Here is a 15,077-nt window from a genome sequence, read left to right on the forward strand (position 1 = left end):
GTGGAAATCCCAACACCCATGGGTGTGAAGCGCAAATGGGTTTATTGCACATGAGCATGCACCCCCACAGAACAGGAGCCTCAAAAGGCAGCTTGCTTTTTGGTTTAGGCTTTACCCATGTAGGCAGTCTGAAGATTTAAACTAAAATATATACCATCCGTGCAAATCTCTGTGCTTCAGCCACACGCTCTGTCAGCATCATGACCTCCTCCTCTTGTGTGGGGAAGGCAGGCAGCTTCTTGCCAATCAGGTGCTCGATGCGCTGGAAGAGCTCCACATCGTACCTGTAGGGAGTCAGACAAGGGGGCTCAGCTGTACCGTCCCTCTTGACTAATGCCCCATAAACCAGTTAACACCACTCTCCCCCAAACCTGCCATCAGAGGGTCCCTCTATTCCGCTGCTCTCCTGTAGCAGAAAGCAGAGAAGCTACAAGGGTGGTGGGTGGTGGAGCACTACTTACTGTGTGACAAAAGTGATGGATTTCCCGGAGCGCCCGGCTCGAGCGGTTCTGCCCACCCGATGGATGTAATCCTGAAAGGGGCCCAGAATAAGTTACAGAATGTAGGACAAGGGAGCGGGAAGCACAAGCAGGACCAAGGGAAGCAGGAGATCCCACGATGCTAATTCAATACAGCTCCTTCCGGGTATGAGTTTAGCCTATCTTTAGACTGCCTAGTTTTATCCAGGAAGGTGGACTTAACCATGTGATTAGAGACTACAGACAGCTGCCTGCCCCAAACCACTACAGGGATTACATAGTATGTTTTTAAAGAATATACAGTATGGGTTCCATTATTTTAATCCTGCCAGACTCTTAAGGGAGGACTAGTTAAATCATCTAGCTTTTTAAAGTAGTATGAATAAATGTTTCTTTCATAAAGCTACCTGTGTTACAGCAAATCTATCCCCCACTCATGGTTAAGCAGACACTAATTTGTTTCTAGCCTTGCCTCATTAAGTTACATTTCAGGACTGAATGGCATCCATTAGCAGCAGAGTGTCAAAACTGATTGTACAGTGCAGCTATCTGTGCACAGAATGGACTTGAAGTATTTCCTGGAAAATCTCACACTTAACCTTTAGAAAAGCCTAGTTCAAGCCTTCATGAACGCACATAAATATTACCCACTAGTGTAGTGTCTGCTGAATGGTCACAAAGAAAAGGAAAATTTCAGTTCCTGTACTCTCTCAATATCTGCACAATTTATTTTTATTTATTAGACTTTATTCCTCCCCACAGCAATCCCTCTCTTTCAGTATACAAGATTAAACAGCCACTACATGTATAAAATTAAACTTTATAAGCCAACATTCATAAAGCATCACAAAAGGCAAATATTAAAGCCCAAAATTCTGCAGATGATCACATTTAACCAATCCAGATAAAAACTGTTAGAGCTGTCTCTATCTGCTTTCCAAAATCTAGTAAGGAGATAGACAAGATCCCCCCTCTAGACAGGTAGCTGAACATTTCCATTTCTACCAAGGGCAGACCTCGTGCACCAAGCAGCTCTGAAAAGCCAGGGCAGGTTGCTGAGCATCAAATAACGATGACCAGTGCAGACCAGACTGAAAGCCCTGAAGATCCTCCTGACCATCAGCCCACCAGTTTCTCTCTGTTAACATAAGAAAAGCTGCACTATCTACTACAGCACTGTGTCTGCACAATGGCAGAGCAGATACCCATGGCAAGTTCAAAAGCGGACATGGGAATAAGTCAGCATCCTCCTGCTTGTGTTCTTAGTGACTGCTGTACACAGGCATATGGCCTCCAAAACAGGAAACAGCAATTAAGTCTTCAGAACTAGTAGCCATTGATAACCTTCTCTTCCATGAATTTGTCCAACCCCTTTTAAAGCCACCCAAGCTGCTGACCATCACTGCATCTTATGATTGTGGATTCTTTACTTTAACAGTGCCTGGTGTGACTTTTATCTCCCACCATTTAGTTTCATAGGTTGACCTTGAGCTCTGGTTTTTTGAGAGGGGCAGAAAAAGGTGTCTCTATCCATTTTCTCCATGCTATGCATAGCTATATATACTTGTGTTAATGGGTCTCTATGCTATGACAAGCAATATAATAAATGCTTGTAATGTTCAATCTTCTGATCCATTTCCTTGCTGATGCACTTGTTAATTTTCTCAATTTTTTGGCATTCACTGGGGGTTGGGGGAGAAGAGCTACTTCGCCTGTGAGGAATTCTTGGAACAATGGAAGAAGAGAGCCAACAGGCTTCCATTCCTTCCTGTGAGCCCCTTGAGACCACTCAAACCAGCAAAAACCTGGCTCAGTAGCATGCCTTTATAGCTCACCTTGGAATGGGTAGGAATGTCAAAATTCACCACCACATCAACGTGGGGGATATCCAGGCCCCGGCTAGCAACATCAGTAGCCAGAAGGATGGAACGTGCCTTGGCCTTGAACTTGTTCAGTGATCCCAATCGCTTGTTCTGGGAAAGAAAAGGAACAGTTTACATGCTTCAATATTTTTTTTCTGCCTGGAAAATCAGAACGAGGTCAAACATTTGTGAATTTGCCATCATTACATTCTTTTGTTTGCATACAATTGCAGTAAAGGAAGCAAAGGGGATGGCATTTAGAAGAAGGGCCTTTTCAGCAGCTGCCCCCAACCTTTGAAATGGGCTTCCTAAAGAGTTCCACCTGGAACTATCTCTACTTTCTTGCTGGCACCAGGCAAAAACCATCCTCTTTTGCAGATTTTACAAAACCTGAATTTAAAACCTGATCATAGGCCCTCATTCTGCTCTAACAGATTTTCTCCCCTCTTCCCCCTGTACTTGTACTGTGAGGTGTATATTGATATTGTAAGCCGCTTAGAGAGTCCTGTCGGGCTACTGAGTGGCATATACATTTGATGAGGAGGAGGAGGAGGAGTGAATGAGAAGTTACTGAAAGAAAAAGCAAGCACCACTGGTTATTAAAATATGCGTATGTCTTCCAGACATTTCCTGGCATTCAGGTCACCATGTACCTGACTCATCTGTCCATGGAGGGGGATTGCAGTGAAGCCCAGATTCCGAAGCAGGAGGGCCGTCCTCTGAGTATTGTTGCAAGTGCTGCAGAATATCATGAATGAGTTCCCAGCAAGTTCATTCAAAATGTAGACAAGGTAGCTGTCCTGAGTGGATTAGAAAAGGTGTTTAACATTGAAGCAGGGTAAGATAAAAGGGGAGCATATTCAAGAAGTTGCAAAAGAGGAGGGAATATCCTAGTGGAGTAAAACACAAGGAAGACATAAATTACCTTGAACTTGGAAGGAATAAATACATAATACTGCTGTAATTTTTCAACTGTCTGATACTTAGATGAAACTGCACATTTTACAGGATCCTTAAGAGCTGCACGCTGGAGTTTTTGCACCTGAAGATTAAATCATAATTTTCAAACACACATTCTGCTATGATACCACCTGTCATCCCCCCTCCTTGATTTACTGCAAAATGGCAGTCTCTTTCTCACCTTTTTAGTCATTGTAGCAGAAAAGAGAAATGTCTTCCTGTCTCTGGGAATCACTTTCAGGATCTTGTCTACCTGCAAAGAGAGAGAAATTCAGTGAGATGCAAAGGAGCAGAAAGATAATCAACATGCTCATACATTTACCAAGCACCACTGCAGGCAGTCACAATCTAGTCTGGTGGAAGCAACAGAGGAAGCATTTTCTTTTTAAATCAGGCTATTCTGAGTACTCCATAGCAAACAATTCCCAGATAGACAAAAAGAGAACTGATGCTTTACATGGAGAAAGAAACCCAAAGGACTTCAGACAAGGGCCCTGTTACCTGTCTCTAGCTGTGTGTCAGTAGGCATGACTCTGAAAAGCAAAATCCACAGGAAGCAAACCTGGGCATAGACTGAGCACGCAAGCCTAGTTCTAAAAGAATGGCTGTATCTAAAAGGCTATAGATCTAATGCTGGCAACACCTCAAGTTTAAGCTGTAAAAGAGTTCATAAGGATCCACTAGGGTGTGTGGTCATAGTGAGCACACTCCCAGACTGCCAGCTGTGAATGATGGCGATAACCCTAAGATTTGCATTCCATATTAGGAAGAGAAGCAAAGGCAGATCCTAAAGAATGGAAGTTCCACAGGACCATCCTGAAATGGCAGCAACGGGCATTGCTCACCTCAGTTTCAAAGTCCATGTTGAGGATTCGGTCAGCTTCATCCATAACTAGGTATTTCAGAGCTCTCAAATTGAAGCCCTTTGTGTTCTCAAGGTGATCAATAAGGCGCCCAGGTGTAGCTACCATGGGAAGAGGAATAGAGAGGCCAACATAAATAGTCACTAGCAAAAATAACCTGGGTTTTTCCAAACAAAATACACCAGGTGCAGTATATAGAACATTGCTGCAGTGTAGTATCTGCTTATTCTAGTTAGCCTGATCTCCCCATTTCCTGCAGTAAAAATAGCCACAGGAGTAAAGACTGTGCCAGGGCTCTGGACAGGTTTGAACTGACAAGGCTGATTGCAGTGAAAGGGTCTTCACCTAAGCCAAGAACATTTGAGAAATTTGCTCTGTCAGCTCTAGTCAAGCCTGTCCATTTTCCAACCAGATGATAAATACTCTGAACAATTCCAGTCAAGCCGCATACTCCACCAAACACTGATCAGAGTGGCATTATTTCACCAGAACAGAATATAATGAATTAGCTGCTGCAGCAGGGATTGGCAACTGGTAGCTCAAAGGCAAGCACGTACCTGAGCAGCTCTGGCCCCAGAATAAAGTTTATTTATATATTTATAAAATTTGTATGCTGTCCAATTACTAACGTCTCTCCTAAAGTTGGGATGGATGGTGGTAGTTTCCTTGACTATCACCAATTTAAATGAAAAGGCCCAAACCAGCAGCTGCTGCATAGCCTTCTAGCTGGTTGGACTCAAGAAACTTTAAATTGGAAAGGCTGGAAAGAGGAAAATAAAGAAAGATTGTGGATCTAATTGCTAGACAGACAGATGTAGCAACAATTTTTTTCATTGCTTTGATTTGTGAACAAAGGCTCAGATGTGGAATAACTCCCATATATGTATTCTTAAGGTTTCATCACAATTATTTGAAAGTATCCAATATGCTGGTTCCTTACCAATTATTACGTGTGGTTTCTTGGCTAGGGCCAAAGACTGGGCCATCATGTCTATTCCTCCTACAATAACAGCTTAGGAAAAAAAGAGAGAAATTGAACAAATCCCTTTGAAACCAATCAGTTAGCAATAACCCCACCCACTACTCTGCCTCTCCACAGCCATCTTTCCTGCAAAGAGCCACTAGAGTCTAAAGCTGGAAAATATCACGCAAACTGAGCATACTTGTGTGACTTAGCCATTCAATGTCCATGCAGGACACACGCGCAGGAAGAGCAGCTGTGAGAACAGCTATACTTGCAATATCTCGCTCCTCATTTCTCTAATTTTAATAGAAATTTCCAAACTTCCAGTTTTACTCTATTGATCTTAGTATTATTATTATACTGCTATCCTGCCTTTTTCCCTCTTGTGAGGAATCCAAGACAGTTTGCATAGCTCCATTTTATCCTCAGAAAAACAGCCCAGTGATGTAGGTTTATTTATTTATTTATTTATTTCTATACCACCCCACAGCCGAAAGTCTCTGGGCAGTTTACACAGTGCATAAAAACAGATGACAAAAATACAAAAAAGTATCATAAAATACTTTTTAAAACTAAAAATAGATAACAAGGAGTAGCAAAAAGAGTGACTCTGCACAATACCTGGTCATGTTAGTTGACCGCTAGCATCAAACCACAGGCTAGTGATCTAACAGGCTAATAAACTTTGGAGACTAATTTGCAAATCTGATGTAGGCATAGCAAGTTCCATACTTGGCTGCTCAAATTTCTTGAAACTGGCCTATATTTAAATGCAACTGTTCCTTCTTCTCTATACGTCTTAAAAACTTCACCATGCTCTCTGTTCAGCTGAAGGAAGGCAGCAAGGCTACTCACCACATTGGACACCAATGGAAGACCCAAGAGCCTCAAACTGCTCCGAGATCTGAAAAGCCAACTCCCGGGTAGGTGTGAGTACCAAAGCAAAGAAGCGCTGAGGTGTCTCTAGTAGGGTCTGAAGGATGGGCAAAGCAAAAGCCCCCGTTTTTCCAGAACCTGTCTCTGCTAAGCCAATGATGTCACGGCCTACAAAAAAGAGCTTCATTACATTCAGCAGCTATAGGAAAACAGTAACACAGATAGGTAAAATTCAAAAGCATTTCTGGAAAGTACATGCAGGAGATCTTAATAGGGCAAGAGTGCAAACAGAGCAGCAGATCAGAAAACTTTCCATTAATGACAGCATTAAGAAACAACTCCTGATGCAAATGTGTGTAGTTTCAAGACAATAAGAATAGAGCAACGATTAGCAACTTCCAGGAGCAAGGGGGTGTGCTGCCCACCCTCCAGAAACCCTCCAGGGCTTGCACAGTGACCCTGCCAAATGTGCCCTCCCATCACCCACGCTGCTTCTTCCAACTAGGCTATGCTGCTGTTTAAAACAACAGTGAATATTCACACTCTTTTCTTCTTATATAAACATTTCAATTAACAATCTCGAAAGATTGCTGGGACTTGTGCATCATACACCTTTGGGAAACTTTCCTAGGAGACAGTGCTAACTCAGCTTCACTCAACAAAATAAAAATTACGTAATTCATCATGCCTCCATCACATAACAAATTCCACTATCCTCCACAGACTGAAGTACTGCAGTGGAAATTCTGCTGTGGCAAGTCTATAAATTCAGCAGCCTCCCCACAAAAGGTTTTTGCCCTCCTGTGCTGCAGGGTACAAGGGTGGACAGGGACACAGCGGAAAAGGCAGGACCAGCAAACATGTAGCAGCTCCCCCACTATTGCAGGAAGGCAAGAATAACTGACTAGGACAAATGCTCTTCAATGTAACAGAGGTAGCCTGAACATGGTTGGGATAGCTCCTAAGAATAAACCCACTATTTCAAATACAGTAGTAACCTGAACAAGAACTCAGATCATTCTTTCTGTGACATTCAGCCCCTCAGTCCAAGGTGAAAGTAATTTGGCATGTGTTCCAAGGATACGTTCTTGAAAGTGAAACTTCTTTAGATGAGATTAGGAACAGCCATACTTTCAAACCTAACATACCTAGACAGATATCAGTATTGTTTTTGTTGCTAGAAGGATTCCCCTGAATAAGTCTTACCTTGGAGTGCAACTGGAAGAGCCTCTACCTGGATCTTTGTAGGGGTCTTCCATCCCAACTGATCACATGCTTCACATAGCACATCTGTAACTCCCTGTTATTCCAAAGAGCAACAGAGAAGAATTATCATCATGGCCTTTAATAAAGTAAATTTCCATTTTGAAAATTTGATAGCTTACAATCATGGCATGATTCTAAAGGCACATCTGCTTCACAGGTAGTAAATGCAGTTAATCAGAATCAGTAAATGTTACAAGTAAAAAGGAGGAGGAGAAATGTGGTGCAGGGGATACTTGGATGAGGAAGGTCCAGGTTCAACTCTCTACTCATTGGAGACCTTAGACCATTCATAATCTGTCAGCCTAATCTATCTACTGAGAATAAAATTGAAGTCACACAGACCCAAGTTTCTTTGCATAAAAGCATTTTTTTAAAAAAATCTCCTTATGCAAGCAATGAATTGCACTTATCTTTTAACTCTTTATTTTTTATATATTGATTACTGCTAGAGCTCTGGATATTGTCAATGTCAATACAATACACTAAACAGTTATTCCAGCCCAAGAAAACAAGTACAGCCAAACTTTAGCAGGGAATTTCCTAGTACAGAAAGAAGACAAGTGGGCAGGTGCGGGACAGGAGGAGACCTCAGTGGTGGTGAACCAGTTGGGAATCACTGTTTCTCTCTATAACACTACATCCCATCTACTACAAAAAACACAATCAGACAGGACCTTCTAGAGTTATACCCAATGAGAATGAGTGTGTTGAAGTGGTTATAATATTGAACTAGGACTCAGAAGATCCAGGTTCTAATTCCCACTCAGCCATGAAGTTCACTGGGAGGCTGTGAGCCAGTCACTGGCTCCTAGGCAAACCTACTAAACAGGGTTTTTGTGAGAAGAAAATGGGGAAGAAGAATCACATAAGTTTCCTTGGGTTCCTTGCAGGATAAAAAGTGGGATATTCATATAATAAATAATACAGAAATAAATTCCAGTCCCATTTAAAGTAAACCCACTGAAATTAACAGGGCTGGAATTAGACCAACACGGGATAAAACCAATGGAGCAGAGAGGTAGATAGTGTTGTAAAACCCACGAATAAAAATAAAAAATAAAAACCGTTGCCCACTATTTGGCATCTGAAGAAGCGGACACTGTATTAAGCGAAGTACGTGGATTCGCAGACAGCGAAAAGAAATCATACGGGAGGTTCACCCACTGGACTGAGAAAATCGACGTATGATGTCAAGCCGATTTGATGACAGATTCAATGAGGATGAAAGAGAGAGCTAAAGAAAATCGGGGACTACGAAGAAACTCCGCTATTCCCTCACCAACTCTTTAAAGGTTTTCACGGTCTCCTCGGCCGCTTCCTCATGTTCCATGCTCGTCGCCATCTTCACGCTCACCTTTGACCCATGGCTGCCGCAAGGCACCTTGGGAGTCGTAGTCCAAGCATATCCGCGTCCTAAGACGGAGAGAGAAGCCGAGCAGGATGATCCACAGCTAAAACGTTCAGACGCAGTAGGCTTCCCGTGTGCATTTTTGTTGCGTTTTGAGTGGTGTTTTTATTTGCTTCCCGGGGCAGAAGTGGAAAAGAAAATCATAGGGAAAATCTAGATTTTCCCGAAATGTGATCAGGTGTCCCCGTAAAAGCAAAAACCCAACAGCAAAGACCGGGAAGGGTTCTGCTGAGCAAGAAAAGTGGACTGGCCCTTGTGGGAATCGAGGATGTATTTTGGTAGGAGGGATCGTTAGCTGCAAATCCGGAGCGGCACCGGTTAGCCTCGCCAATTCTAGGGAGCGACGTTGCAGTGTTGTCCCCTCAGCCTGCAGGGAGGACACAGCGTGCAGAGGATTGACACTGCTAAGGGATCTTTTTTTTAAAGTTTACTTCATTTGTAACCCCACCCCACCCCACACCCCACCCCACACACACACACACGCACGCACACACGCACACACACGCACGCACACACGCGCGCGTACAGAGTGAGACCTGGGCGAGGAACAGCTTGCACGCCTCGCCCGCTCGCTCGCTCTCCGCATGTCACGTTGGTGGAAGCTTCTCGCGGCTACGCTAAAATCCTGAATGTCTCCAGTAATTTCTCTGGGCAGTCCTCAATTCTGCCCCTGGACACAGTTAAAAATGGAAGCGAACCCAAACTTCTCTTTGTAATAAACAGATATGTTACTCTTACTGTCTTATCTCTGAAGTCCGAAAATTTTCCCCAGTCTCTTCTCACTTGCTTACAGTAATAGTAGGTCAAAGCGTGCGGACTGCTGGGACTTGTAGTATATTGCTGTAGTACATGGGTAGTGAACGAAGCAAAGAAGTTAGCATACTTTTCAACTGGGTGCCCTCCAGATTTGTTGGGCTATAACTATCCTCATAGTAAACCAGCATGATTAGTGGTGGAATGGTGCTGTAGGCAAACACTTTGGGTAGGCACCAGATTCTGGAAGGCCAGATTAGGGAGGAAGAGTGAAGGGGAAAAATACACAGAAAATTGCTTTCTGGACACAGAAGGTATCTAAATGTTGGTGTCCATCAGAGGATTAAAAAAAAATCTAAAATCAGCTGGAGTCTCAAAATATGACAGCGTTTTCTGTTAAACCTTTCCATGGCTTGGATTTTCTGGATTTTCTGGGGAAGTGAAAGAAAATTATGGAGTGGTATTGGAGAGATTTATTTTTTCCCCAAGTGTAGGACTTTTCTGGAACACTATACTGTGCTGTGATCATATCGGTCAAACCTCTTGGTCACTAACAGCAAGATTCTAAGTGTTTATTACTTGGAACTATTAAATCCTTCTGAATATAACAGGATTTACTTCAGAGTGAGAGTAAAGGGCAGTTCTTCGCTGGCTGGACAATGCTAGCAAGGATTATGGCCTTTGTACAACCTTTTTCCCATCTAAAGATGCATAAGAATACACCTCAAGAGACCTAGTGATCCATGGTGTAATCCCAAGTATGTTTGTATTCAGAAGTAGGCCCATGGATTTTCATAAGACCTACTCCCATGGATGCAAGTATTATGATATAAGACAGATCACCCATAGCTGAAGCTCTCAGAAGAGATGGCCATCTTAAGCTGGTGCCAAAAAGAATGGGTGCCAGCTGGGTTACAGTAGGGAAATTATTCCATAGGGGGACACAGAGAAAGCCCTCCCCCTAGTGGCAACCTTCCACACTTCCCTCAGAGTTGACACTTGGAAGAAAGCCCCACAGGCTGAGTGTCATGTGGGAGTACATCACAGCTGGGAGAGAAGCTTTGACAGGCACTGTGGTCCAAGATGTGTAGGGCTTTATAGGTTAAAACCAGCACTTTGCATTGGGCCTGGAAGCATACAGGCAGCCTATGCAAGCAGGCCAGAACCAGCCTCAGGTGTTCTAACCAGTTATTCTGCAGCAGCTACAGCTTCTGAACCATCTTCAGGGGCAGCCCCACATGGAGTGCATTGCAGTAATGTAATTTAGAGATTACCAGAGTGTGGGTTACTGAAGCCAGGTTATCCCGTCCAGGTAGGAGAGCAGCTGGGCCACCAACCAAAGCTGGTGGAAGGCACTCCGCCTTTCCCCAAGGGTGCAACACTCTCCTGTCTTACCACAAGCCACCAGGTTCTGGCAATGCAGCCCTCAAAACCTGTAGATCATTGTTCAGGGACGGGGTGGGAGCATAGGGCCCTGGTTACAAATCACCACTCAATCCATACTCTCGTGCTGCCACAGGATACCAGATTCTACTGCTTGAGTGGGTGAGGAAGCTTTCCCTTTGCACAGAAAAAGCACCCTGTACATGATCAGAGGCACACAATGCAAATGCTATGAACAGCCAGCCCTCATACAGAGAGCTTTAAATGAAAAGGAGGAGGAGGCAAAAGGCCCCAGGAAAGAACCGAGGCAAGGGGATCAAGGAGTCTTAACTTTTACAAAGTCATCTTACTCCCTACTCTGATGTTCTACATACAGTAAATGGCTCTTTGCAAGTCTAGTAAAGGGAAAGTGGTTGAAAGACAGAGTACAAGCCTCTACAATAAATAAAATTGGAGGCAGTTCCTATTTGGATGTGGGCTGTTTGCTTCAGCTAAAATTAATGACTCAGACTCATTTTCAGAAGGCATGGTAGGATTCTGAGTGGGTTGACTTTACAATTCTGCTGAAAAAGGGAACTCCTGAGCAAACCCCTGGCTGGCTTAATGACTTTCCTCCATTTATTGGGAGGGTGGTGCTGGCTAAGTGCGTGAGCACTGTGGAAATGACGATGAACTTGAGCCATCAGTTACTGGAGTTCAATGGTGTTGCATCCTGTCTTCATATAACAGTAGGAAATGTGGCAGGATATCTAAATAAACTTTTGTGTGTGTGACCGGTAAAGTTAGAGAGCCAGACATCACAATCTCAGCTTCTGAGAGCCATAACATAACGGCAGGAGCTTGTTTCTCTGCTTTTCTGCATCCCCCCAGCTATTTGCTATGCTGTCTAGATCACAACATTCAACATTAAGAAACTGTTTGTCAGCACGCTGATTAGATCTGCATTATTATTTGCTATGCAACATTATTGCTCCTAGCGAAGGAACCATACTTCCCAGTTACAGCCACCTGGAAGCCTTACTGTCATTCTTCGCTCTTTGCCTTCTTCATGCATGCTTCTCATTCCATTTGTCCAGAGGTGCACAGCTTGTGGGCTTCCAGATGTTGGACTGCAACTCCCATTGACTGTGTTGGCTGTATTTCAAATAGCAGCCCAAATAACTGGAAGGGCACAGGTTGTCCAACCCTTTCTGTGGCCTTTTTGGGCGCTTCTGTTCATCCCAGATGGTGAGAAAGAGTTGCACCACTGGGGAAAGACAGCTCAAGCTCAGGCCAGGCACCCACTCAATCAGCAACTGCCACCTCCACCTATTTCCTAATGACCACCAGGCAGTAGAACATGTTAGCTTGGACATGAGCCCATGTAGACTCACTAACAAGGGCAACAATTCTGCTGGGTTTAGATGTGATATATGGAGACTTTACATCAGTCCTGGCAATTGACTGAGGTGGTGATGAGGTATCAAAAACTCCTTGCATTTTCCTCTATTGTTAAGAACAGGAATGGCTGTACTAAATGCAGTGGCCAGCTACATCATCCTGCAGCTGTATATATGTTGACAAAAAAGTCAGTGTGTGTTCAGTGAAGAGAATCACAAGTGTGTCTACGATCAGAATCACAGGTAGCAATCCCGTGCCTGCATACCTGAGAGCAGACCTTTTTGAATTCCTTGGTCTTAGAGCTATATCAGGGATTACACTGTGTGGATCACTTTCTTAGGATATATGTGTAGAAAGGAAAAAGTCCAAGAACATGAGTCATTTCCCATTTTCCTTTGCTTTCCCATATATTCACCAGTTACACAAATTCCCTCTTCACATTATCTTTGTACCTTTGGTTTAGGTCCCAGAAAGTTCTCATTAGGCCTGCTTTATAGATAGGGTCTCCAAAAACTCACTCATACACGTTTGCCATGATGTATCTAATTGATTTGCCCAGCAGGACTGCCCTATTGTTTAGATTCAAAGTTTCTACACAAAAGTCAGCGGACCACAGTGATGTGTGCTGTAACTGTCAAGAGTTTTCCCCAGCTCCCACTCTCATCCCCAAAATGCTAAGTTTCACTATGGGAAACCCACTAGGAAATCTATAGAACTCATGCCAGTCTCTACCAGCTATCTGGAACAGCAGAGACTGGGATGGGAAGAAACACCCAGGAAAGGACAACTTCTGCCCCTCCAGGCCTACAATTCACAGCAGCCTTCTGCCAGCATAGTCAAGAGTGAGGATGGGAGCTGTAGGCCAAAACATCTTGAGGAGTATATGCTGCCCTCCCCAGCCCTAAAGATTTGGATTACAGAAACTGTAAACTCTGAAAAGGCATCTCCAGTCACAAAATATGATTGATTCACATAGAGTTTGCATCAGTTGACACCTCATTACTAAAATAGTGTTCATTTAGTTAACATAAAGGCTGTGTCAGTAAGCACGGTATGCATTCAAACATAGCAAGACACTATAGAGAATGAGCCATGGCAAACCTTAACACACTCTCTCCTCACCTTACCCACAGTCCTCTACGTATTAGGAGAGAAGCGTGTGCTCTTAGCTGGTTGACTCAGTTGTTCTTCCGGGTTCTCTCCCACAGAGCGGAGCCAAAGGAGCCTACTGTTCCAGTGCCACAACTTCCATCTTCACATTCCCCTCACATACCTGGTCTAGATCCCCAGAACTGTTTTATAAATGGATTCCCCAGCACAAAACCCCCTGGTTTTCCAGGTTGCTGTGAGAGGTCAACTAGAGCAACATGGGTGGAAAGCCTGGACTGAGTCCAATCGAACACAGACTAGAGTTTGTACGAAAGCCTCTTCCAGCAAAGAAAGTCCACTTCTCTGCCACTGTTGCATCTGCTCAGAATTGCCCCACAGAACTTTTAGGTGGTCAGAGGCTTGTTATGCTCTGGTCAGAAGAAGAGGTGGTCCACTCAATAGCCCACTGTGACCAATTTGTGTACAATCTGCAGAAAAAAGTGGTCATATCCACACTGGCTTGGATGCCATAATTGATACAGGTCTGGTTGATGTAACTTTTGCTACTGTTTGTCCAATTATAATGGATATGTCTACATTTGTATAGCCAAAGGATCCGGGCAGGATCTTTGGAGAGGTGTGGCCTACCATTTGTGTGCTGGATCCTTGTCCTTCCTAGCTTATAAAAAGCAGCCAGGGAGGGAGATTAAGAGAGTAGTAGCAAATGCTTCTTTATGACAAATGTTAAAAGCACTCTCTGAGAGCAAGGGGTAAACAGCTGATGTACCCCCAACTGCTGCCCGTGGACCCACAGGAGTAGCTAGTTCGTGTGAGCCAGAGGTAGCAAGTCCAATCCTGTTTGGGGGCAAAGAGTCACACAGATGCCAGTGTAAAGGCGAAACGGTTTATGAGGAACAGAGTTACTAAAGCAATAACTAAGATAAACAGAACCCAGACAGGGATTTGTATGCCCAAGGAAAGGCAAACATATTCACAGAAGAAACCTCTCTGTTTGCCTAATGCTAGCAAAATGCTGCAGTAGCAGAGCAACTTGAGTTGGGATCTCTGCCCAGGTGTAAAGAGAGGAACACTGAGTGTCATTCTTGTCAGGTCTCCTCTCAGACCAAAGTACCTCCCCACATCCTGCCATTGGTCTGAAACCTGTGAGGTCTGCTCAGAGGTGATCTAATTGCTGAAAAGTAAGGAAAAGTGAAGTAAAGAACAGGCAGGATCTGCTTGGAATAATGCAGAGTTCTAATCTTTGCAGTTGGCCTTCAGTTTCGGACACCCTGCCTTATCCAACTTCTCAATTTTGCTCTTTCATCAGTTTTATTGTTAAATTTCTCACACTCAAAATAGTTGCTGCTGCCTTGAAGTAATCATTAACAGATAGTAGACTATAACAAACTCTAACATGGCTCTACCATGACTCTCTCTTGCTCGGTCTAGACCATGATCCATTTCACCACTAATATAAAGTGTGATCCCATCTTGCCTAAAAGAGGTGGCGATAAGACCATCATATGTAAGCAAACAAGCAAGCCTGAACCTCACTCTATGGAATCCTTTCTGGCTGGTCTCCAATATTCTCTTCTTGTGCAAGGTGCTGGAGCACGTGGTAGCTTTGCAGCTCCAGGGAATTCTGAAAGAGGCAATTTATCTAGATCCATTTTAATCCAGCTTTAGGCCTAGTTCTGAAACAGAGAGAGGATAGATGCCAGGAACTGGACAGGAGGACATTAAGTGCACCTCTGTTGGTTCTGCTGGATGTTTTAGTGGCTTTCAATTTCATTG

The 15,077-nt window shown here is 43.8% G+C and overlaps 1 protein-coding gene across 1 annotated transcript in view; it reads right to left on the reverse strand.

Moving 5' to 3' along the window:
- Positions 1 to 15,077, reverse strand: part of DDX47 (DEAD-box helicase 47) — a 28,105-nt gene that overhangs the window by 1,483 nt on the left and 11,545 nt on the right. Inside the window, exons 2-12 of the mRNA XM_044455379.1 lie at positions 8,550 to 8,612; positions 7,211 to 7,304; positions 5,984 to 6,172; positions 5,105 to 5,176; positions 4,147 to 4,265; positions 3,483 to 3,554; positions 3,267 to 3,383; positions 2,995 to 3,141; positions 2,315 to 2,452; positions 462 to 532; positions 155 to 284 (exon numbers count right to left, since the gene is read on the reverse strand). Coding sequence (XP_044311314.1) covers positions 155 to 284; positions 462 to 532; positions 2,315 to 2,452; positions 2,995 to 3,141; positions 3,267 to 3,383; positions 3,483 to 3,554; positions 4,147 to 4,265; positions 5,105 to 5,176; positions 5,984 to 6,172; positions 7,211 to 7,304; positions 8,550 to 8,612 — 1,212 coding nt within the window. The remainder of the gene's footprint in view (positions 1 to 154; positions 285 to 461; positions 533 to 2,314; positions 2,453 to 2,994; positions 3,142 to 3,266; positions 3,384 to 3,482; positions 3,555 to 4,146; positions 4,266 to 5,104; positions 5,177 to 5,983; positions 6,173 to 7,210; positions 7,305 to 8,549; positions 8,613 to 15,077) is intronic.

Source organism: Varanus komodoensis, unplaced genomic scaffold (assembly GCF_004798865.1).
Source record: "Varanus komodoensis strain SLA01 unplaced genomic scaffold, ASM479886v1 scaffold8, whole genome shotgun sequence".
Classification (NCBI taxonomy): Eukaryota; Metazoa; Chordata; class Lepidosauria; order Squamata; family Varanidae; genus Varanus; species Varanus komodoensis.